The sequence below is a fragment of the Pristis pectinata genome, chromosome 1 (genome assembly GCF_009764475.1).
Source record: "Pristis pectinata isolate sPriPec2 chromosome 1, sPriPec2.1.pri, whole genome shotgun sequence".
Lineage (NCBI taxonomy): Eukaryota > Metazoa > Chordata > Chondrichthyes > Rhinopristiformes > Pristidae > Pristis > Pristis pectinata.
In genome coordinates this window covers 138,897,506-138,923,169 of record NC_067405.1, presented here as the reverse complement: position 1 = coordinate 138,923,169, position 25,664 = coordinate 138,897,506, and the positions used below count along the sequence as shown (strand labels likewise).

General features: G+C 41.3%; 1 protein-coding gene across 1 annotated transcript in view; it reads left to right on the top strand.

The window, feature by feature from the left end:
• The window catches only part of sptlc2a (serine palmitoyltransferase, long chain base subunit 2a), a 130,846-nt gene that overhangs the window by 11,911 nt on the left and 93,271 nt on the right, over window positions 1–25,664 (top strand). Inside the window, exon 2 of the mRNA XM_052012930.1 lies at window positions 16,813–17,007. Within this exon, the coding sequence (XP_051868890.1) occupies window positions 16,813–17,007 (195 nt within the window). The remainder of the gene's footprint in view (window positions 1–16,812; window positions 17,008–25,664) is intronic.

The following is a 25,664-nucleotide window of genomic DNA, read 5'->3' as shown; positions in this document are numbered from 1 at the left end:
GAGGTATTGTTGCAGCTATATAAGGTCCCTGGTCAGACCCCACTTGGAGTATTGTGCTCAGTTCTGGTCGCCTCACTACAGGAAAGATGTGGAAGCCATAGAGAGGGTGCAGAGGAGATTTACAAGGATGCTGCCTGGAATGCGGAGCATGCCTTATGAAAGCAGGTTGAGGGAACTCTGCCTCTTCTCCTTGGAGGATGAGGGGGGACCTGATAGAGGTGTATATGATGATGAGAGATATTGACAGGGTAGATAGTCAGAGGCTTTTCCCCAGGGCTGAATTGCTGGCCACAAGAGGACATAGGTTTAAGGTGCTGGGGAGTAGGTATAGAGGAGACGTCAGGGGTAAGTTTTTTACTCGGAGTGGTGAGTGTGTGGAATGGGCTGCTGGAAATGGTGGTGGAGGCAGATATGATAGGGTCTTTCAAGAGACTGTTAGATAGGTACATGGAGCTGAGTAACATAGAGGGCTATGGGTAAGCCTAGTAATTTCTAGGGTAGGGACATGATCGGCACAGCTTTGTGGGCCAAAGGGCCTGAATTGTGCTGTAGTTTTTCTGTTTCTATGTCTATGACACATCTGAGGAGCTGGGTAATGATTCTCGTCCCAATCTTCCTTACTCGACTTTGCTGATTATAACATCATGCTTTCTGGCTTTGCCATTGCATCACTCTGCAAATAACACATGTTCTGAGGTCTTGATCTTCAAACACCCTTTTCCTCAATTGACCAAAGGCAGTGCTGGTGCATTTCATCTGCCTTCCTAGGCAGGCACAGTAGTGTAGCGGTTAGCATAATGCTTTACAGCGCCAGCGCCCCCGGTTCAATTCCGGCCACTATCTGTAAGGAGTTTGTATGTTCTCCCTGTGTCTGCGTGGGTTTCCTCTGGGTGCTCCAGTTTCCTCCCACATTCCAAAGACATACAGGTTAGGAAGTTGTGGGCATGCTATGTTGGCGCCGGAAGCGTGACGACACTTGTGGGCTGCCCCCAGAACACTATGCAAAAGATGCATTTCACTGTGTTTCAATGTACATGTGACTAATAAAGATAACTTATTTAAAGAGGTGGTCCCTATGAATTATTACTGTCAGAGGGTAGTGTGGAGAAGCAGGAGCATGTACGTAGAGGATCTTTGTGTTGTAGATGTTGAATGTAAGGCCTTCTGTAGTCTCCTTTAGTAAATACATCAAAAATGGCTTGGAGATTTGCCTCAGCATGTTGCAGATCAATGAGGTTTCGGTGACCTTGGTTCTGGAGTGCAATCTTCAAGGGTTAAAACTTCCCATTAGCTCCACTTCCAAAGGAAGTTTGGAAATGCGGTGCCATGTTTTAGTGTGAAAGATTAAATAAAGTGGGACAATGACACAGCCTTGTTTGATGGCAATCTTCACTGAGTATGATTCTGTTGTAGATTTTTGATTAATACTATGGATAGTATGGAAGGTGGAGAATTTTTGTGGACAGCTGAATTTGTGGAAGATGTTTCTCAGTGCCTCCCAAGTGATGGAATCATAAGGGTTGGCCATGGATAGTGGCTGGTATTACTTTGTGCATTCTTTCTGGAGTGCAGAACTAAAGGGTCCTATAATGTCAGGATAGCATTTGGTCGAGTTGAGGCCCTTGCTTCCCTTTCAGTAAAGGATCCTACATATGATATGAGTTCTCCCTCTATTTGTTCACTGATCAACAATACTTTTTTTTTGTAAGAAATTTTATCTGCCCTGGTATCTTCTGGTACATAGGAAATTAGTTGCTGCGTTATAATGACCACTGCCAATCAGTGCTTTTAGTAGTCCTGAGATTGTGAAAAGCTCTAGATAAAGGGGTGAGCTTTAACAATTGTCAGAGCTTCCTTAAACTTTGGTATAATGTCTCTGTGCAACATTAGAATTTCTAATTGTGGAGAAGTCCTTTGACTTTGTGTGTGTGTGTGTGTTTGAAAATGAAGAATTGAATTTGTAGAACTGTTTTCATAGGGTGCATGTTAACCTCAACTTTCTAATGAACTTGAATTTATCAGAACTTCAAAATCTTAAATCTACATTCCTTAGTGATTGACCTCTGCTGACGAAAATAGGTCTTCCTTGCTTGCCCTGTTTAGGCCTCAAAATTTATGCATGTCAATTAAATCTTTAATCTCCAAGTCAGTCTCTCCTTGTAATAATTCTGCATGCCTGGCAACATTCTCTTCTGCACGCATCCTCCCTGTAGTGTGACCAGTATGTTTAAAAAATGCTCTGGGGCCCCATATTATATAGTTCTAGAATTTCCCTGTTCTTGAACTCGGTGCCTTGACAATTTAAAACAAGTTTTCTGTACAACACATAGATCCTGTTAGGTAGCAGGAATATGATCGGTGGGCATGCACTCTGAAGCTTCTGTTCCTCCACATTTCTTGGTATCCTACTGTTTATTGTGGATTCCTTTGCCTTGATTGCACTTCCAAAATGCACTACCTCGCATGGCAAGAGATTCCTAAGTGGACAGTAGACTGTTCAAGGATACTGTTAGGAAAAACTTAGCATCCCAATTGATTTGTGAGAATCCCCGACCAATGATTAAAATGGAGGAGGAGCATTCAGGATGGCACTGAGACATTCAGAATTTGGCATTAACCATCTATTCCCCAGTTTTGTATCCACTTAATCTGTACCTTCTTGCAGCCTATAATTTCCTCATTATTTGGACGTACTGCCAGTTTTGATGTCCTCGGAAAATGTATTTAGTCTGCTGCTGTTTGTTACAAGCTCATCCTTTTCCCATGGTAAAAATTCTTCACACTGACATTTATCGTCATTGTACATGTGCTCTGCAAATTGAATATTGGTTAAATTGCAGAATAAAACCACTTTTATTCTATATTTGGCACTTGGGCATCTCGGTGTTCTTTACGGAGATGAGCTATTTAAGAGATGCTTAGCATTGTGCTGTGGTTCTAATCTGTATCTGCGATTCATAAACCACAATGAGTCAGCTTGGTGTCCTCATTCCTGGCACAAGGTGCCACGTGACTAATATAGCACTATATTGTACTCACTGCTAAGTACAGACATCAAGCACCATTTCTCCCCATCAGAAAAGAATGGCAATGTGATGCTGCTCTGTGGAAACACTATTCCAAAATGGTGATAATTTCTTGCTTCTCCAACTCATTTGACAAAAGGCCTTCTGATTTGTTAGAAAATTTGTAGGAGGCTCTTTAGTCCAGTAGATCTTTCTAAATAATATATAATGTGCTGCCTTTTAAAAGACTGTTTTAATCTAATGGGAGGTGATTGATCTTTATAAGAACAGAAGCTCTTAGCTTTTCATTGATGCAAGTAAGGAAATGTGTACTCCCTTTTAATCAGTGTAGTCCATCTGTAAACATTGGCCTAATGTGAATATCCTTCAGAAAACAAAGATTCAATCTCATCTCCTGTGAAATCTTGAAACAAAGTATTATTTTGCTGACTTTATCCAATGACTAACCTCTAAAAAAAATTTTTATTTAAGAAACTATAGTTAGGAATATGCTGTAATTATAGTTTCCGTTGATAGGTGTGTTACAGGGCCTGCTGTATGTAATTATGATATGACTGATTAACCTGGTTAGCTTCCATTGTTAGTGAAGGAGAGAATTTTCAATGAATATATAACTCATGGTTAGTATGTATGACTGTAAGATGAGATCACTTCTCCATGCCATTCTTCAATTATTTCCCTTGCTACAATGTCCTGAAGACTATGGGTGATTCTGCTGTGCCACTGCAGGTTGATTAGGTTATATTGTTTGCAGTTGGGAAAGGAAACTGTTCAAGGGTAACTCGTTAAATGTGAACAAATTGAAGGTTTCTCTTTTCCGCAGGCCTCCCACACTATGCACATGCTGTTTCTTAAAAAAAATCCTTGCTCAATATCTTAATGATTTTCATGGCTTCTACATGCACCATGTGTCTTCCAGGACACCAAACATGGTACTACTACTCAAAGGGTGTGTTCACTGAATCTGGAATAGTGATGCCAAGATAGTGGACGTGGAGAGGATGTTTCCATTAGTAGGGGTCCAAGATCTGAGGGCACAGCCTCAGAATAAAGGGACGTCCCTTTAAAACTGGGATGAGGAGGAATTTCTTCAGCCAGAGGGTGGTGAATCTGTGGAATTTGTTGCAGCAGAGGGCTGTGGATGCCAAGTCATTGGGTGTATTTAAGGTAGGAATTAATAGGTTCTTGATTGGTAAGGGGGTTAAGGGTTATGGGGAGAAGGTGGGATAATGGGGTGGAAAAATCAGCCAGGTGGAGCAGACCTAATGGGCCAAATGGCCTAATTCTGCTCCTATATCTTATGGTTTTATGGAATCTTAGGGAAAAACAGTATCTATAATTTTGAAACAACCAGCTTGCAGTTTTAAAAACTTATCTTCAGGGAAGGAAATCTGCCATCCTTGGTCTGGCTTCTGTGTGCTTCCAAGCTGACCTTTGTAAAGGGACAGCAAGCCCCTTGGTTCAGGAAGCATTTAGAATGGATAATAAATGCTGGACTTGCCAGCAATGTTTACAGGCTGTGGAAGAAGTAAATAAAAACCCAATAGTGCTTGTTCTATATACTTAATATTGAGTTGATGTTTATATGGAATAGATAAAGCATTATAAATCTGGTTCACTTCATTTACCAGTTTTGAGTGTGCTGTTGCAAAAGCTTTCCTGATTAAAATGTTTTGTGCAGGGATATGTTAAGTTCTCCAATGCAGAATTCTGCTGGCAATCTCTAATATACTTGTTAATGTTGATCACATGTTTTTCTGGACACAAACCCATAGTTACTGATGGAACAAATGGCATAGGAATATAAAGAAAAAAAGCAGGAGTAAGGCATTTGACCTCTTCAACCTGCCCTGCCATTCATTATGATCATGCTTGATCCCCCCATGGCCATATTCCAGCTTTTCCAGTACCCTTTAACACCTTTTGTGTCTTGAAATCTGTCTTTTACTTGTATTCAGTGATGTGATTCCATAGATTGAGTGAAGAAATTTCTCTTCAGTCCTAAAGGTCTCAGCCCTGCATGAGACTGTGACCCTTGCTTCTAGGCCCCTCAACTGGGAAAACCTTTCTCTGCACCCAGCCTGTCCAACCCTGTCAGAATTTGTACATAGTAATAAGATCCCTTAAACTCTAGTGAATACATCTAATTGACCCAGTCTCTCCACATGACAGTTCTATCAGCTTTGTTGCACTATCTCATGGCAAGCATGTCCTTGGGTATGAAAACCAAAGCTGCATTCAATACTCCAAATATGACATCACCAAGACCCATTATAATTGTAATAAGATGTCCATGATGCTGTGCTTAACCTCTTGCAATGAAAGCCAATGACCACTGATGTCTTAATTCCTTGTGGCACCTGGAGGTTTTGCTTTCCTTGACTGGCATACAAGGATACCCAAATCCCTCAGTACATCAACATTTCCCAATCAATCATTTAAATGTTATGCCTTTGTTTTTTCTGACTAAAGTGAATAGCACATTTATCAATATTATACTATATCTGCTATGTATTTGCCAACTTGCTCAGTTTATTTAAATTCCCTTGAAGCCACTTGGTGTCCTCAACACATTTTGGTAATTGGATTATTATTGTCATGTACTGAGATGCAGTGAAAAGCTTTGTTTTGCACGCAATCCATACAGATCACTTCACCACATCAGTACATCGAGAGAGTACAAAAGGAAAAGCAATAACAGAATGCAGAATATAGTGTTTGTTACAGAGAAAGTGCTGTGCCGGTTAACAAATGTAAGGACCATGATGAGGTAAACAGTGGGATCAAGAGTTCATCATTGTTCAAGAGTCTTATAATAGTGAGATAGAAGCTGTCCTGGAGCCTGGTGGTATGAGTTTTCAGGCTTTTGTATCTTCCACCTGATGGGATGGAGAAGAGAGAGAACGACCAGGGTGGGAGGGGTCTTTTATTATGTTAGCTGCTTTCCCAAGGCAGTGGGAAGTGTAGCCAGAGTCCATGGAGTGGAGGCAGGTTTATGCGATGGACTGGGCTGTGTTCTCAACTCTGCAATTTGCATGCTTGAGCAGAGCAGTTGTCATACCAAGCTGTGATGCATCTGGATGGGATGCTTTCTATGGTGATCTATAAAAAGTGGTGAGGGTCAATGGGCTGTATTTGGATTTCAGAAGGCATTTTAAATAGTCCCACAAGAGGTTAGTATGCAAATTAACACACAGGTTTAGGGGTAATATGTTGGCATAGATTAAAAATTGGTTGACAGAATTATAGGAATAATGGGTCTTTTTCAGGGTAGCAAGCAAACTAATAGGGTGCTGCAGGGCTCAGTGCTTGGGCCCCAGCTATTCACAATGATATAGATGAAGGAATCAAATATACATTTCTAAGTTTGCTGATGACACAACTATGTAGATGCTATGGCCAAGGTAGCACACCAGTGCCTCTACTTCCTCAGAAGGCCAAGGAAATTTGTCATGTGCCCATTGACCCTCAATTTTTATAGATCTCTACATCCTTCTTACTAATTACATCCTCAAGGAAAATTCATGTAAGTTTCAGTCCTGATTTACTTGATTTTTTTTCCCCTTTCCTAAATCCATGCCTACGTTGTCCAATTCTCCTGATGTTTTCTAAGTGCCCCATTATCATGACCTTTATAATAGGCACTAGCATTTTCTCTTGATATTATTGGGCTAGTCAGTTTGTAATTCCTTATTTTCTCTTATTTTTTTTAGTGTTTAGGGGGTTACATTTGCCACCCTCCAATCTATAGGAGCTGTTTATAATCTATTCAAAATATTGGAAGATGGCCGTGATTAAGTTTTGTAATACTCTGGCATGCTGATTATCAGTCCTTGGATTTGGTAACTTCCAGTCCGTTTTTTTTGCTAATTTCCTTTAATTCCTGTTCATTTGACTCTTGGTCCTCTAGCATTTTTGGGAAATTATTTGTTCTGTGAAGACCAAGTTTAATTACTCTGCCATTTCTTCATTATAATTTTCCCCATTTCTGACTAAAATACTATCTTTTTCAATAATTCCCTTTTTATGTAAACCTCTTACAGTCAGCTTTTGTTCCTTGCAAGTTTACTCTTTTGTTTTGCTTTATTCAATCCCTTGGTCCATTTTTTTTTGCTGAATTCTAAATTGCTCCCAATCCTAAGGCAAGCAACTTTGTCTGCCCCCTGTTGGATCTCATGCTATCCTTTTTATTTTCTTTATTTAATCATGGTTGGGTCTCTTGTGTTTTTGCTCCAGAAAGGAGTGTTTCACTTGCAGTTTCGGCATTCATTAATAATGTTAGCCATTATCTATCCACCATTGTCTTTCGTTGGTCCCAAACTATAATGGCTCATTCCTTGTACCTTTTGTAGTTTTCTGTGTTTAGATTTGGGGTTCCAGTTTTGAATTTGAACTGCATTTTCCATCTTAATGTGTTATGGTGCCACTATGCTTTTGTGGAATTGGTATGTGTGCTTATCAAGTGTGGGGGCTTGCGTAGCCTGTATTTGCCAAAATATCTTCATCCATAAAGATGCCACTTCTAAATGTTTGTGCACTTCCTCTTGTTTTCCCCCTCAGTTGCAGCTAGTAGAACTTGTTACCACATGGAGTGGTTGACCCGAGTAGAAAAGATGGCTCTAAGGAGAGCTAGATTAGTATGTGAGAGAGGACTGCAAGTACACATTAAATAAAGTAAGGTGGAAGGGGGTTCACATGGAACATAAACATCAGCATAAAACTTACCAGGCTGAATATCCTGTTTATCCTTGTTTTTCAAAAAAATCTTTGCAGAAATGTTTTCCATATACTTAACAGCATTCCTTGTGGTATACTAGATATGATTCAACAGGCTTTTGAGCAACATAATTAAGGGCCACCTTTAATTCACTGGTTGTGTGCAAAGATGGTACCACAACTAGGCAAATAACAGCTGGAAATTTGCATTTTCTGGGTGGCTGTGATAGAGGAGAGCATTGTGGGGTACATGATGGGAGTTCAAATATGCTGATTTATAGGCAAAGCTTAATTCTGCTGATTAATGAACCCTGAGCACTACAGAAAATTTCAGTGTTTACTCTTTCAATAATTGGCACTGGCTCGTGATCAGCGCTCATCCTGCACCTTCATTAGTGTAGGAATATAGATAGAATTGGGAGCGCAGGTGGTAAGGATCTATATGCTGAAGTATAAACAAGTTGGATGTATTCCCTGAGGACAGGGGATCCACACAGCTTTCTCTGCACCATTAAAACATTTTGTCTTTTCCTTTTTATCTTTGAGCTGTCTGGTGTGCATTTGAATCAGTGTGGATTTCTGAGATGAAGCTTAATCATCAGCTATAATGAATAGAAGTGATTCCTGTAGTAAGTTTGTTTCTTAGACATGTTTTCTTGCTTTTGGAAAAAAAATGTGTAATAGATCAGGCTTTTAAGTAATAAAAAGAATGCTTTTCTGGGGTTGAAATTGATTTGCTCAGTCTCTGATAATTGTTTGATTTAATTGTCATTGTAATTCTTTAGTTGTAATCCAAGTGTGCTTTTTAATTAAAAAAAAACAATGTCTTAGAATTCCTATCTTTTTAGCACCCAACACGGAGAGGTATGGGGTGGCTTTGACTCTCAAATTTCCCATGCAGGAAGTTATTAACTTCCCAAATTACATCTACCCAAATGCCACTTTGAATATGCGGGGAAACTGCATGGAAGTGTTCCCAGCTAACCTGTTGAGATCTAGAAATGGGACAGAAACTAATTATTTTACAGTGCATATATTTAGTGTTTAGGCTGATGATTTTGGTGTCACTATCGACAGGGTAGTCTGAGTGGATGTGTTGATGTTTTACTGCCCTGTATTGGCAATGTTGATTATGTGCTGATCAGTATCTATGTATGTAAACTAGATGTAATGGCTCAATGCCATGCATTCCATAGTTGCTTTGCTGCTGGAATGTCCTAAGAATTGCTAGCAATCTGAACACACCTATTGCATTCTTTCCTGTGCTGAAGCAGGCATCTGGTTTAAAAACTGCAAACAGATAAAAGGGGAAAGGAGTGTTAAATGTCGGAAACAAAAGCTCAAAATTTCATCTATTTTGGAGGTGGGGGTTTGAATAAAAGATACTCCAGTAATTTACAGAATAAATTTCTAGTTCCTTTCCCACTTAAAAATTACTCCATCTTCTGTTGCAGAAGATGCAGCTAAATTTAGCTTTGCGGCTTCTACATCTTGTGACATGCTGATGGTACAGTGCTTCCATTTCACATAGAGCTATACAGTGTTATCCATGTGAGTCCCAGTAATTGCCATGGTGCAGGATGCTTTGATGCCAGATATTGTATTGCCAAATGTGGGGGAAGAGAAGAGATTGAATCCATCAGCAGTCGGGCTCCTTCCGAGTTGGTCATTCAGTTTAATAGTAGAGTGTAATATTACTCTCCCTATTTTGGATAATATAATTATCTCAGTACAATATTTTTGTCCCTGCCTGATGCAGCCATTTAATTCAGACTTGTAATCATGGATGATTTATGAATAACCAATTAACTGGCCTGAAAGTCACCGTGGGATAGGATGATGGCCTTCAGTGCATAATTGAATGGGGTATTTTTTTTATTTCCACCTGTCAAACAATTTCCATTAATAGCACATATAATATTGTTAACACGATCAAAAACTGAACCACAGTTTGCTTGAGGTTCCAGTCTGCAAGTTCTACACCTGCTCGTACAGTATTAGATGGGTCTTGCACTAGTAGATCTGCAGCTCATTCCTCTGAACAGAACATCTGCCTTGGAAACAAAAATAGTATTTTATCAGGCTCTTAGTATATTTTCCAGTTACATTCAACAATAAACAATGATGGCAATTGAAACAAAGCAGTAATAGGATGTATCCAAGGTTCTGATGAGAGCATTTTATTAAAGACCTGAAGCAGACTTATCCAATCTTTGAGAATATGTGCCAGGTAGCCTGTGAGTATCACTCAGTACTAATTTATCCCCATACATGGCTATCTCAAAATATGAGATGCTTGTTTGAAAGGTAACTCTCCTGGTTTTGTGAGAGAAGGGTGTGTCAGTGTGCTGCCATTTTGCATGTTGATCATTTAATTTGTAATGCCAATTACAGGTAAAACAAAACACTTGTTCTGCTACAGATCCATTCATTTGGTTAGGGTACATCACTGAACCAGAGCAGGAGCCAGATCTAGTGTGGAGGGTCCAGTTCTGGTAAGGTCCATCCATGTGCAAATATTTGACTGGAAGGAAAGGACTTTTAGCCCACCCCACAATGTGGTTTCATGTTTCTGATGTTAAAATTACTCTCAAAACCTTGAATAGATCCTGTTCATGCTTTGTTTCAATCGTGTCATTGTTTATTGTTGAACATGACTGGAAAATATACTAAGAGCCTGATAAAATACCACTTTGTTTTCACAGCAGATGCTCAGTTTAGAGGAATGATTTGCAGTTCTATTAGTCCAAGGCCCATTAATACTGTGCAGGCAGGTGTAGCATCTGCAGGCTTGGAACCTTGGCAAACTGTGGTTTGGTTTCTGACTACTTTCCTTTGCCCCAAATCTGCAACCATGTCATCTCCCAAGACAGTGAGCAGAGAAAGTAACTCGAGTCAGTGAGATTTTTCTGTACTCTCCACGGTCTGTAATCATGACAGCACTCCAGTGACACAAAAATGACACATTCCACATGCACCACTGTGAGGAAGCTGGTTATTTGAGCTCATCACTCAGCTGTACATGCAGAATACTTTACTGTTGAGCAATTTAAATTTTTCTTGAAGTCTGCTGACAGCTGTGTTGGACAAATATTAGTGGCAACTGAGTATTTAAAATACTCTTCAAATTGTGATTGCTTGCCTTGGAACAACTGCACAGGGAAGTGTTGCTTGCTCATTGGCAGATGAAACCCATAGCAGTACTAAATGAGCAAAATGTCTCATTCTCTACTGTGGCAATATGATTGTATATTTTCCATAACAACATTGTAATAACAAGGAACAATATATCATGCAATTGTGATTTGTGCTGAGTAGGATTGACTCAATAGCATTAGAATCAGATTTATTATTACTGACATATGACATGAAATTTGTTGTTTTGCGGCAGTAGTACAGTGCAAAGACACCTATAAATTACAAAAATGAATGGTGCAAAAGAAAAAGGAATAATGAGGTAGTGTTCATGGATCATTCAGAAATCTGATGGGGGAGGGGAAGAAACTGTACCTGAATCGTTGAGTTTGGATCTTCAGGTTCCTGTACCACAACCCTGATGGTAGTAATGAGAAGAGGGCATGCACCCTCCTAACTGAAAGTCAGTCCTTTGTTTAATGCTTTGCATGTAAATTCTAGACAGATACTAATTGAGTTTACCACAGGTAGAAAAGTGGGAAGTAGGATTTTCATGTAGAAAGTCAGATATAAGGATGCACACCTTTTTTCCAGGGAGTGAGCAAACATTCCCTCAAGTCTGTTAGGCTTCATAAATAAAATATACATGTTAAGTATGTGGAATGTGAAATCCATTATTGAGTGACTGTAGGCTTTTGTTTTCAGCTCATGGGATGTGGGTGTCATTGGCAAAGCTGGCATTTATTCCCTATCCATAATTGTCCATGACAAAATGAAGTGAACATTCACCTTAAACTGGAGCAAAAACTGGTTGGTAGAGGCCTCTCATTTTCTTTTTCTAGACTCCTCTCACCACACCCCTCCGCCCCCAAACGGTTGACCTCACCAACTAACTCCAGGCCACTGTCTTTTCTGCTATCAAAGATCTCATCACGCCAGGCGATCTCTCCACCATAGCCTCCAACCTGAGAGTGCTCCAACCCCGCACTTCCCACTCTCATCTCTTACCCAAGATCCACAAATAGGATTTATCTGGTAGGCCCACTGTTTTTGCCTGCTCTCATTCCACTGAACTTATCTCTTCGTACCTTGACTCTATCCTGTGTCCCTTGTCCAGTCCCTACCCACTACATCTGGGACACCTCATGCCCACCACCATTTTGACACTTCTGATTCCCTGACCTCCACTGCCTCTTCACTGTGGAAGTTCAGTCTTTATATACCTCTATCCCCCATCAGGTCTTAAAGGTCTCTGCCTTCTGCAACAAAGATCCAGCTAGTTCCCCTTTACTAACACTGTCATCCACCTGGCTGAACTTGTTCTTGCCCTGAACAACTTCTCTTGATTTCCCTCACTTGCTACAAATCAAAGGTGTGGCCATGGTCACTTGCATTGGCCTGTGTTTTTTGTTGGCTACGTGAAACAATCCTTGTTCTAGACCCTCTCTGGTACCACTGCCTCAACATTATTGATGACTGCATTGGTGTTTCTTGCACTCATGGAACTCATTTTGCCACCTTCACTACTATCTTCCATCCTGTGCTCAAATTCACTTGGACCATTTTTGACACTTTTCTCACTTTTTCTGGATCTCTTTCTCCATCTTGAGACAAACTATCCAATGACATCTTTGCTTAAACCCACTGACTCCCATAGCTACCTTGACTACACCTCATCTCACCCGGTCTCTTGTAAGATGGCATCCCTTTCTCCTAGTTTCTATCTCTGCCACGTGTGCTTTCAAAATGTATTCCATTCCAGGACATTTGAAATGTGGCTTCACTTTTACTGTGGTTAATGTAGCCCTCTTTCTCTTTCCTCCATTTTTACTCTTATTTTCCTCCCTCCCTCCCCCCCAATGCTAAACACCTCCAGATTCCAGCAACTGCAGTCTCTTGTCTGCATTCACCTTAAACTGCTGCAGTCCATGCAGTGAAGGTATATCCACACTGCTGTTGGGGAATTCCTGTGTGTGACTCAGCAATGAAGGAGGTGTTGGGGTGGTGGGAGAGCTGATCTATTATCAGGTATGTGATATGGGGATATGGTTGTTTGCAGGTATTGAAGGTTGTGGGTTTGGGAGATTCTGTTGAAGTCTTCAGAAGCTGCTGCAGCACTTGGTGTGCACACTGCAGCCACCAATAGTGGAAGAGCTGCACATTTTGGGTGCTTGGCAGTGTGTTACTCAAGTGCCCTGGATGTAGAGGTTCCTGAATGTTATTGCAGATTGTGATTGGAATTTTACTTCATCCAGGCAAGTAGTGAGTATACACCACATTCCTTCAGGTGGAGGAAGGTGTTCATTGCTTTCCACTCAAGTCTTTAAACTTTATTTACAGTACGGTAACAGGTGGTTCTGGCCCAACGAATCTGCGCTGCCCATTTAAACCCATGTTAACCTACTAACCCATACATCTTTGGAATGTAGAAACCCACGCAGACACGGGGAGAACATACAAACCTTTCAGACAGTGGGAATTGAACCCCGATTGCTGGCACTAATAGCGTCACGCTAACCACTAGCCTGAATGTTGGTTAGTTGCTGCATGTGAGAAAGGCCTACGTTATTTAGAGTTCTGAGCAAAACTAAGCACTGCAGTTATCAGTGAACATCTGCATTTCAACTACGATGGAGGGAAGATAATATTGATATAACAACTGAATATGGTCAAGTCTGGGATACTGACATGGCAAATTTGGTGTTGAGTCTATTGACCTACCACAATCAAACTTAAATTCCTTGGTTACTAACCAGTACAGTTTTTCTCCTGATTACCATTAATGATTTTACCAGGTCTCCTTCAAATGCTTAGTAAATGCTTAGTCAAATGTTTGTTCCCTTGATGTAAACTCTAGTGTTATATAGAATTCAGTTCTCTATCCAAACAGAGGTCTGGAATCAGAACTCAAACTGCACATCAGCAAGCAGAATTTTTCATAAGTTATTTTGATGGCACTTAACAAACCAATGGAAGGTTTTGTTTGGATCAGTGTAGATTGATGGGTTGTAATTGGCTGGATTACATTTGTTCTACTTTTTATAGAAATACTGGACAATTTGCTACATTATTAGGTAGGGATGGTAATGGAGCCTGCACGTGGTGGTAGTTGCTTAGGTCTTGTGTATCATTGATTAAAATGCATTTAGATTTCTGATACAGATTTGTCCCAGTCGGTACTTCAGTGTTGGATTTGTTTTGTGGTGCTCCTGTCAGCACTTTACACTTGGTTTGTTCACTGGTTTTATAGTAAGGGCATGAATGGTCATGAGGTGACACTGAGAGGAAATGCAGTTCTGCCCAGGGGCCATAGTGCCTCTCAAATGCCTGGGTTTGAGCTGCTAGAGCTGTGCTGAATCTACCCTATTTGGCATGGTGGTGTCCCAGAACACTGAAGGCAACTTGTCATTGTAAGGAAAGGATTTCTATATCCACAAGAACTGCAAGTGATTACTCTGACCAAGCTGTAATGATCTGATGTATCTGCATTGGGTAGATTGGAGGGAGACTAATTTGGATCTCTCTGGACTAGAAGTGAAACTAAAGTATAGTGAAGATCTGAAGTTTTTCCTGGTGCTGAATGTATTTACCAGTGTTAATGGAAAAAGGATGGTGTACTTTACAACATTGGCACACCAAAAGCACTTCACAGCTAATTCCTTTTGAAGCATAACACTTTAACTGTAGCAGAGTCCCAGTAAAAAGCAAAGTGATGATGACTCTACTTAGTGATGATTGAGGTATGAATTTTGTCCAAGTCAACAGGCAAACTTGCCTCTTTAAGTAGTACTTTGGGATATTTTGCATCACCCTGAAGTTGAAATAATATATTGTGTGAAGAATGCTTCTCTGCCAGTGCAACATTTCCAGTACTGTTTGTGTGTCAGCATAAATCATGTACTCCAGTCAGCAGAGTGGGGTTTAAACCCTATGAGAGTACTCCCCTTCTAAAGAAAGGAGCAATACACAGTGCTGGAGGAACTCAGGTCAGGCAGCATCCATGGAGGGAAATAAGTCAACGTTTCAGGCTGAGACCCTTCAGAACTAGAAAGGAAGAGGGCAGAAACCAGAATAAGGTGGCAGGGGGAGGGGTGGTGGTGGAGGAGTACATGCAGGCAGGGGATAGGTGAGATCAGGTGAGAGGGGGAAGGTAGTGGGTTGGGGAGGAGGAGATGTACATAAGCTGAGAGGTGATAGGTAGAAGAGGCTGAAGGAGGAATCCGGTAGGAGAGGGCAGTGGACCATGGAATAAAGGATGGGGGAGGAGAGGAGAACGCAGGTATATGAGATCCTTGTTGGGGCCCAACTGGGAGGCCTGGAAGTGGAGCTGGAAGCCATGTGGCTCAAGATGGCGACGGAGGCAAGTGCCCAGGAAGGTCACATTTGCAGAATTTCTTGTCTCTACTAAAGCAAGGGCTGGCTGGGTCTAGAGCAGTGTTTGAAATCACTGGATAGACAATGCTGCAAGCTCATCAGGAATATCTAGAGCTTTGCAGCATTGTCTATCCAATGTATATATTGAACTTTCTTGGCTTTTAATGCCAAGAACCTTGCCTTAAAGCACCATACACTCCCTTGGTCTCAAATGTATTTTGAATGTCCTACTTGGCTGACTGCTTTGGTTTTGCTCTTTAATTGTGATCTCAATTTTGGCACCAGAATCAGATTTATTATCACTGACATAAGATGTGAAATTTGTTTTGTGGTAGCAGGTGCAGTACAAAAACACTTATAAATTACAGAAATAGACCAAGAAAAAGGAATAATGAGGTAGTGTTCGTGGGTTCATGCGTCGTTTAGAAATCTGATGGTAGAGGGGAAGAAGCTGTTCTTGAATCGTTGTGTATGGGTCTTCAGGCTTGTGTATCACCTCCCTGATGTTAGTAACGAGAAGAGGGTATGTCCTGGATGCTGCCACCTTGAGGAACTGCCTCTTGAACATTACCTTGATGGTGGGGAGGGTTGAACCCATGATGGAGCTGGCTGAGTCTAAAACCCTCTGCAGCCTCTTGTGATCCTGTGCATTGGAAGCTCCATACCAGGCTGTGATGCAACCAGTCAGAATGCTCTCCACCATACATCTATAGAAATTTGTAAGAGTCGTTCAATCAAGGCAACTTGGGAGAGCTGTTGGAGACACATGCTACATAAATATCTTGGCTAATCTTTGTGGTTTGCTTTTTTAAAATGGATGATGATGTCTGTGTTGAAGCTGTTAAATGTTCACTTCTATGTAACTTTGATTGTGATCAGTTTCCATTTTGTGCAACAAATTATCTATTTTGAAATATCTTTGAAGGCAGTGTTGAAATATGATTCTGCAAATGACATTACAGTTCAGAAGTGCTAAGAAAATCCTTGGGATATATTTATTATATTTATGTCAATGTCTTTAGTGAAAACTTTCCCGTAAACAAAGCTGTCTTGAGTGCTTTGAGTATCAAGAGTAATTCTGAGCACTTGAATCCAGTAAGACTTGTTGAACCTTGTAGGTTTATAAAAGTCATTAAAGCTGATCTAAAATTGTTACTTAAATCATCTGGCAACAGTCTGGATTGAGCAACTTTGCTCAAATATCAAAAAATGATCTAATGTGTCCGTGCCCTAAATCGAAACCCTGCTTCCTAAAATTAATTTTTAAAATTCAGTAATGGACATAAGCAAATTTACTGTGAAATCTTGTCCACATTCTGGCTCTAGCAAATGAATATTGGGTGGCACTCCCTGTTCTGTTTGATACCCAAGTCACTTCATGGTCTTAATGGAAAATTGCAATTCAGCTGCAATAATACGTACGTTATAATTACACCTAGTCTTAACAGCTACATGTGGAAATCCCAATGGTTCCCTTGAGGGTGAACCTTCCCTGCACTGAAAATTGAATACTACTAAACAGCAATACATTCATGGTGTATGTATGACTTTTCTGTTCCAGATTCATCATATTGCACAGAATGGAGGACTGTACAAAAAGCCATTTAATCAATCCTTTGAGCAAACTCCTATGCTCGTTGCTGTGTTGACCTACATGGGATACGGAATTCTTACGTTGTTTGGCTACCTCAGGGATTTCCTTCGGGAGTGGAAGATTGAAAAGTGTCATCATGCTACTGAACGTGAAGAGCAAAAGGCTAGTACAGGATTTTCAAATGCTTCCCATTGTTTTATTGTGGTTTTTAAATGATGCACAAAAATGTCTCTTTGTATTGCAGAACTGCAGCCCTTGGCCATATCAATGAATTGTAATGACTAAAGTAGGCTTCATTTTTATCACATGAGACTCAGGAATTTTGTTCACATTTTTGTTGAACTGAAATATCAATAACCTTTTGTATATACTTTTTAAAAAAAAAAATCATGTTCTTTATTATCGATGACAATGGTTTATGGGGAATGCACTAAAATTCAGTTTTGTAAGCTGTATGTTGTGAAAGAAGCAAACAAAGGGTTTTTGTCATGGAGCAAGGCACTGCACTTTTTTCTTTCAACCAATCCATAAACTGCTAACATTTTTTCTACTTGCTCTGAAATAAGAAATATTACCAACATCAGTAAAATAAATGAACGAGAACATTCTCTCAAGGTTTCTTGTCATGCTATATCTATGAAAAATAGTAAGAGTCATAGTCGCCGGGCTTTTGATAAAATGGTTCATCTATATGTTCTTATCTTCCAGAGGAGGAATGGTCATGCACCAATTTGAAAGTTGGTCAAAACTTAAATCGATCACAACTAACTTTTACATCCATATGAGCAGTTAGAGACCTGCAAGGCAGCACCTCTGGCAATACAGTATTAAGTTGTTTGAAATTGGTTTATTATTGTCACATGTACAGAGGTACAGTGAAAAGCTTGTCTTGCATACTGTCTATACAGATCAATTCATTACAACAGTGCATTGAGGTAGTACAAGGTAAAACAAAAGTGCAGAATAAAGTGTAACATTACAGATAAAGTGCTGTGCAGGTAGACAATAAGGTGCAAGGTCTCAACGAGGTGCATTTATAAGGCCAAGGGTCCATCTTATTGTACTAGGTAACTGTTCAATAGTCTTATAATAACAGGAGAGAAGCTGTTCTTGAGTCTGGTGGCATGTGCTTTCAGGCTTGTCTTCTCCCTGATGGGAGGGGGGTGAAGAGAAAGTGTCCAAGATGGGTGGGGTCTTTGATTATCCAGGCTGCTTTACCAATGCAGTGACAATTTCAGACGGACTCCATGAAGGGGAGGCTGTTTTCCGTGATGCATCTGGATAGGATGCTTTCCGTGATGCATCAGTAAAAATTGGTGAGGGTCAGATTTCCTTAGCCTTGAAGTCGAGGCACTGGTGAACTTTCTTGGCCGTGACATCAGCACTTGGACCAGGACAGGCTGTAGGAACTTGAAACTCTCAACCCTCTTGACCTCAGCACAGTTAATGTGAACAGAAGCATGTGCACCACCCCCTTCCTGAAGTCAATGACCAGCTCTTTTGTTTTGCTGACATTGAGGGAAATGTTGTTGTCATGACACCATATCACTAGGCTCTCTATCTCCTTCCTGTACTCCGACTCCTCTGATATGGCCCACTACGGTGGTATCATCTGCAAGCTTGTAGATGGAGTTAGAGCAGAATCTGGCCACAGTCATGAGTGTATGGGGAGTAGAGGGCTGAAGACACAGCCTTGTGGAGCACCGGTGTTGAGAATAACCATGGTGGAGGTGTTGCTACCTATCTTAGTGATTGCGGTCTGTTGGTCAGGAAGTCAAGAATCCAGTTGTAGAGGGAGGTGTTCAGTCCCAGGTCTAGGAGTTTAGAGAAGTTTACTTGGAATTATAGTATTGAAGGTGGAGCTGTAGTCAATAAATAATAGTCTAACATAGGTCTCTTTACTGTCCAGATGCTCCAGAGCTGAGTGTAGGGCCAGGGAGATGGTGTCTGCTGTAGACCTGTTTCGGCGATTAGGTGAATTGCAGTGGGTCGAGGACATCTGGGAGGCTGAAGTTGATGTGTGCCATGTCTAGCCTCTTGAAACACTTAATGATGGTGGATGTCAGAGTCACCGGGTGGTAGTCATTAAGGCACATTACCTTGTTTTTCTTAGATACCAGGATGATAGTGGTTGTCTTAAAGCAGATGGGAGCCTCGGATTGAAACGGAGAGGTTAAAAATTAATTCTGAACGCTAATTCTTAAATCTGCAGTCTTCTGACTTGATCAAGATTGATACCAACTGAAGTAAGCTCACCCAAAAGATAAAGCAGGCATTTTATTGTCCTTGTTTGTTTTCCTCCTCCTCTTCCTCCTCCTCCTCTCTTTCCTCCTTGGACCCTTTTGGGCTTCTGTTGCCAGATCCATGTATCCATTATTTCTGGAGCAAAGTACTGCAGATGGAGGAAATCTGAAATGGAACAGAAAATGTGGGTGTTACCCAATAGGTTGGCCAATATCTACGTAGAACAGAACTAAATGAATGCTAGTCTTTAAAGAAAGACTTTAATGTTAAACTTACAGAAGTAAATTACTGGAGCTTGTCCTAAAAGTTTTACTTCCTGCACTAAGCATAAATTTCAAAAAGTAGAAATGCTGAATCTTGCTGAGAAATGAGAGCAGGTCTGTGACAGCCTGTATATGTGACAGAGAGTTCGATACTTTGTATATCTAAATACAGAAATCTCAAACCGACAGTCCTGTAGCAGTGCAAAATTCTCTGCAGAAATCCAAGTAGGTTCTGGAGGTGGGAGCATGAAGCTGTGGAGGTTTCCCAGCATTTACACTGGAGTATCTGCCAATCCATTAGCCTATTGGATATTTTATGGCTGGAAGGAAAAATGGTAAGAACAAGGGAAGTTGCATTGTAATTGCTTACCATAATTTTTCCAAGTTAAATGTATTTGGAGTTTTTAATTTTTTAAATGTTTTGAGGTTTCAAATGCCTCTGGAAGCATGAAGCTTTGACAGATGGAAAAGATGAGGGTGTAGCTTTATTCTGTCAAAGGCTTTCTTAGCAGTTTCATAGAACCATACAGCACAAAACAGGCCCTTCGGCCCACTGTCGTGCCGTCCATCAGACCACCCTCACACTAACCTAATCCCTTGCTCCCGCATATCCCTCTATCTCACATTCCTCCATATGCCTATCCAACAAGCTCTTGAACCTGTTCAATGTATCTGCCTCCACCACCACCCCAGGCAGTGCATTCCATGCACCAACCACTCTTTGGGTGAAAAACCTCCCTCTGACATCTCCCCTGAACCTCCCACCCATAACCTTAAAGCCATGACCTCTCGTCTTGAGCATTGTTGCCCTGGGAAGGAGGCGCTGACTGTCTACTCTATCTATTCCTCTCAATATTTTATATACCTCTATCATGCCTCCTCTCATCCTCCTCCTTTCCAGTGAATAAAGCCCTAGCACCTTAAGTCTCTCCTCATATTCAATACCCTCCAATCCAGGCAGCATCCTGGTAAATCTCCTCTGCACCCTCTCCAATGCCTCCACATCCTTTCTATAATGAGGCGACCAGAACTGAACACAGTACTCTAAATGTGGCCTAAATAGAGTTTTGTAAAGCTGCATCATAACCTCATGGCTCTTAAACTCAATCCCGCGACTTATGAAAGCCAACATCCCATTGGCCTTCTTAACTGCTCTTTCCACCTGTGAGGCAACTTTCAATGAACTGTGAATATGAACCCCCAGATCCCTCTGCTCCTCCACACTGCCAAGTACCTTGCTGTTTACCCTGTACTCTGCCCTGGAGTTTGTCCTTCCAAAGTGTACCACCTCACACTCCTCTGGATTGAACTCCATCTGCCACTTGTCAGCCCAGCTCTGCATCCTATCAATATCCCTTTGTAAGCTCCGACAGCCCTCCACACTATCCACAACACCGCCTATCTTAGTGTCGTCCGCAAACTTACTAACCCAGCCCTCCACCCCCTCATCTAAGTCATCTATAAATATCACAAAGAGTAGAGGTCCCAGAACCGATCCCTGCGGGACACCACTAGTCACTGCCTTCCAATCCGAGGGCACTCCTTCCACCACAACCCTCTGCTTTCTACATGCAAGCCAATTTCTAATCCACACAGCCAAGCTTCCTTGGATCCCTTGGCCTCTGACCTTCTGAAGAAGCCTACCATGAGGAACCTTATCAAATGCCTTACTAAAATCCATGTAAACCACATCCACCACACTGCCCTCATCAATCTCCCTGGTCACCTCCTCAAAGAACTCTATCAGGCTTGTGAGGCAAGATCTTCCCTTCACAAAGCCATGCTGGCTGTCCCTAATCAGTCCATGATTCTCGAGGTGTTCATAAATCCTATCCCTTAGAATCCTTTCTAACAGCTTACCCACCACAGACGTGAGACTCACCGGTCTATAATTCCCTGGCCTATCCCTATTACTTTTTTTGATCGAGGGGACCACATTCGCAATCCTCCAATCCTCCGGCACCACCCCCGTAGACAACGAGGACTCAAAGATCCTTACCAGCGGTTCAGCAATCTCCTCCCTAGCCTCTCGAAGCAGCCTGGGGAAAATCCCGTCAGGCCCCGGAGATTTATCTGTCTTAATATTATTTAACAACTTCAACACATCCTCTCTCTTGATATCAACAACCTCGAGAACATTACCCCTACCAGCACTCCCTTCCGCATCATCAAGACCCCTCTCCCTGGTGAATACCGAAGAGAAGTACTCATTCAGAATTTCTCCCACTTCCGCCGCCTCCAGGCAAATTCTCCCACCTTTGTCCTTAATCAGACCTACCTTCACCCTAGCCATCCTCCTACCCTTCACGTACTTGAAAAAGGCCTTGGGATTTTCCTTAACCCTACTAGCCAAAGCCTTTTCATGTCCCCTTCTAGCTCTCCTCAGCCCTTTCTTAAGTTCCTTCCTCGCTACCCTATATTCCTCACAGGCCCTGTCTGAACCTTGCTGCTTATACCTCAAGTATGCTACCTTCTTCTCCCTAACAAGTCGTTCCACCTCTCTCATCACCCACGGTTCCTTCACCCTGCCATTCCTTCTCTGCCTCACCGGGACATATTTATCCCTAACATCCTGCATAAGATCCCTGAATATCGACCACATCCCCATGGTACATTTTCTTTCAAAAAGGACATCCCAATTTACACTCCCAAGTTCTCTCCTTATAGCCTCGTAGTTAGCCCTTCCCCAATTGAAAAACCTCTTGTCCTCTCTGCACCTGTCCCTGTCCATGACAATTTTAAAGGTTATGGAGCAATGGTCACTGTCCCCCAATGGATGAGGATGAACATCATGGATGAGGATGTTTCAGACCAGCCCATGTGACCAAACTATTTGGTGCGAAGTGCTGGCATCAGGTAGGGCCTCAGTGATCAGATCAGGAGGTGGTCAGCCCGTAGTCAGTTCTGCACCTCTGAGTTGCCAGTGAGACCTCTGCTCAGCAAAAAGTTCAGGTTTTGCTATATTCTGTCAGAATTGATGTAGGTCTATCTGAAACCCTTGTCTGTCTTGTTACTGACTTATCCCACTGAGTGTTTTCAATTTCCCTGGGTATTCCATCCCAGCCACCTCACTGACCACAGCATTAACTCCACAACAATAACAAATTACATTGCGTCTTGTGTCCTGAAGGAATGTCTGAAAATAAGGTTATCTATTTAGGGGACATGATTGTACATCTTAAAACAAAATCTTGTTTCTGTGGGCATCTGTAAAAATATAATACAGGGAAATGAGCACTTTATTTAAACATAGCAAGCAAAGTTCAAAAGCTTTTGGATTGCATTTTGAGAGCCATGGATGGTTGATTTGTATGTCTTGGAATTGATATGTTTTATACTTTTGGAATAACCCTAAACAATGTTTACAATTTGTAAAACTTGAGTCATTTGAAAGGATTTCCTCTCCCAGCTGCTAAATTACAGGAAGAGAGGATGTGCGTTTCTGAGCAAACTTTTACAGATCTCTGAACAAACATTTCCTGAAATCTTGGTAGTTCTGATTTTTTTTTTACCATGTTTAATTAGTTTTACTTCTGTTGCAATGTGGCAATATCCCAGAGCTCAAGTTTATCATTGAACTTGATGGTCTACTAATAGAATAATCCACAATGACCAATCAGTTGTAATTCTCAATTTAATATGAAAACTATTGTTGGCTTATCTGACTTGGCTATTTTGCTTGTCACCTTCCCTTTCTCTACTCTTTATTTAACTTTTACATTTGCCAAACCCTAGTCAAAATTCTGAATCTGTAGCATCAACATGTTTTTTAAAACACCAGGTTGCACCAAGGAGAGAGAGACTTTCACTTCCATGATAATTAGTGCTGCCAATATGAAAGCTAGTTCCACACCTGAAGTCCAAACTGTCTGCATGGAACACCCATTCAGAGCCTGTATCACCAGTGCAGGTCTATCAGCATTACCATCAGTGCCAAATTGTAACATGAAACTGGATAAATGTATTGCAAGCTTAACTTAAGAGGTGCCACCTACAGTGCCAACATTCTTGGAGAGGTTTGGTACCAAAAACTCCTACTGAACTGATGCTGCCCCTTTAAAACAGCTTCAGTTTCCAGAAAATGAGCTAGCGTTTGGGTTGCATCAAACTTTGCTATATATTCACAATCTGACTGATATTGTGAGCATTCCAGGTGAAATCATACCACCCGTGAAATTGGCCCAGACCTATCTGCAGTCTCTTGTGTCTCCATTTCAGGCTGGGATTGGTGCTTCCCCAGTGTCTGGCCATTTAATGATGTCAATAATCATGTAATGCACAGTCATGCAAAGTACTGGAGAGTGCTCTACAGATCGATCCCTAGAAATTGGCAGGATAAGTGAACCAATGTTACCATACTCTCCTGGACCAACATCCCTTGCACTGAAGCCCTGATTATAACTCGAAGTTCCAGTGGGCAGGCCATGTCATTTGTCTGCATAACAACACTCCCAAAACTGGTACCCTGCTGTAAATTGTCACAAAGGGATTACGGGGGATGATAAAGCTGCCTCGGTGGGGGTGGAGGAGAAGAGAAAATAAGATCCTCATTGGCTTTTGTGAAGCCCTGGCCAGGTGACCATTCAGACTACAGAGATTACTGCCATCAATGTGGTAGATTGAGTTTTGCGCCAGGTCTGAGTTCTCAATCTTCAAATACTTTCCTCAATCTACCAAAAGCCGTGCAAGTGTACTGAAGGCAATGATGAATTTCATCAAGGCAGCTCCTGAGATATGGAAAGTGGTCCATGCTTTCTAGTGTTTTGCTGTAAACATTCATTGTTAAACAGTTGTGCACAGTAGGAAGCAACATGAGTCACTGCTTGTTGCCCCTTTTAACCTGTCATTGTCAAACGGGAGGGACAATGTGGTATCCTCAAATTCAGCTGTGCACCTTGCTGATCAGCAGTATGCAAGTGTGAAAAGACTGTTCTGCAATCCAATTGCATGGATTTCTCAGATCTGAACTTGTCTTTATGTTGTCATTATTTCCAAATGGATGTGTTGGTAGTGTGGGCTCTGCTTATGACGAGTCTGTGATTATCTTTTTAAGCTGCATTAAGTAAAAGTGCTTAACGTAGATTGATTTTTGGAGTGCGTGGAGAAAAGGTAAACTATTACAGGCCTCCAGCCCGAATAAGTCCCTTCAACCACCACTCTCTGCCTTCTTGTATCCATTTGTATCTATTCATTACAAAACTACAATGTTAGAATGCAGAGTAAGAAAATAAATAGAAACATAATTGTAGTATTTGGACTGCCAATATAGCCACTGAGTTGTCACTGTGTGAAGTACAACCCATTTTGCAGGACTTGGCAGAGATTTCTCTTTCATAAATGAGTTAACTTTACATAAAGTCATCGGATTGAAATACTTTTTGGTTTGGCGGGGGGGGGGGGGGGGGGGGGGAAGAGGTGTACAGGTTGCAGTTATTTATCAGTGGATTTTCCTCACTGGCAAAACACCAACCATGTTTATTTGAATTGGACACTTCTCAGAACAAGAATGCATTGTTTTGAAGTTTCCCGGCAGGAAGAACATACTGTTGACTTTATTGCTGTTGATGTAAAAACAAAAACCTGGCCAGAACCAGCTGACCTCTTAACAGTAAAGGTAATCAAATGAGAACTTTGAATGTGCCTTGCATAACTCTAGTCATTTCCTTCATTCTTGGACAGGGCTATACCTTCTTGGTTTGTAATTCATAAAATGGATACAGATGAAGCTCTGTTTCCAAGTCATAAGGTGTAACCTTGCTTGTCAAGACTTGAGACTTTTCTTGCATGTACTTGTTCTGTAACAGTCAAGTAAACACTAAATCAGTTTGACCAACTGGAGCTTAGTTTAGGCTAAAAAACCATTTCCCCTCCTACCCACAACTGGCAAGGCTGTTGACATGGAGCTTAGGTAATATTTTGGGGGTAGAGAGCCAGGTGTAGGGGATGCTACCTTCTGACTTGATTGCATCAATTCTAAATTTATCTTTCACCAATTTGAGCCTATTGTGATTTAACTTTGAGTAATGTTCTGATTTTTTTTTGAGGTTGATAGGCTTTATCTGTGATTATAATGCCATCATCCAATTTTTTGAGAATTCCTCTTTCCAGTTGAGTCTTGGAGGCTGTTTAATATCATGTGCTTATAACTACATGAATTCAAAAGGGCAATGTTGCAGATGCTGGGAGTCTGAAAGAAAAACAATGCTGGAGATATTCAGCAGGTCAGGCAGCATCTGTGAAGAGAGAAACAGTTAACTTAGCTGATGATCTTGGTCTTTAACCTGAAGTGTTAAGTATGCTTTGGTTCATGAT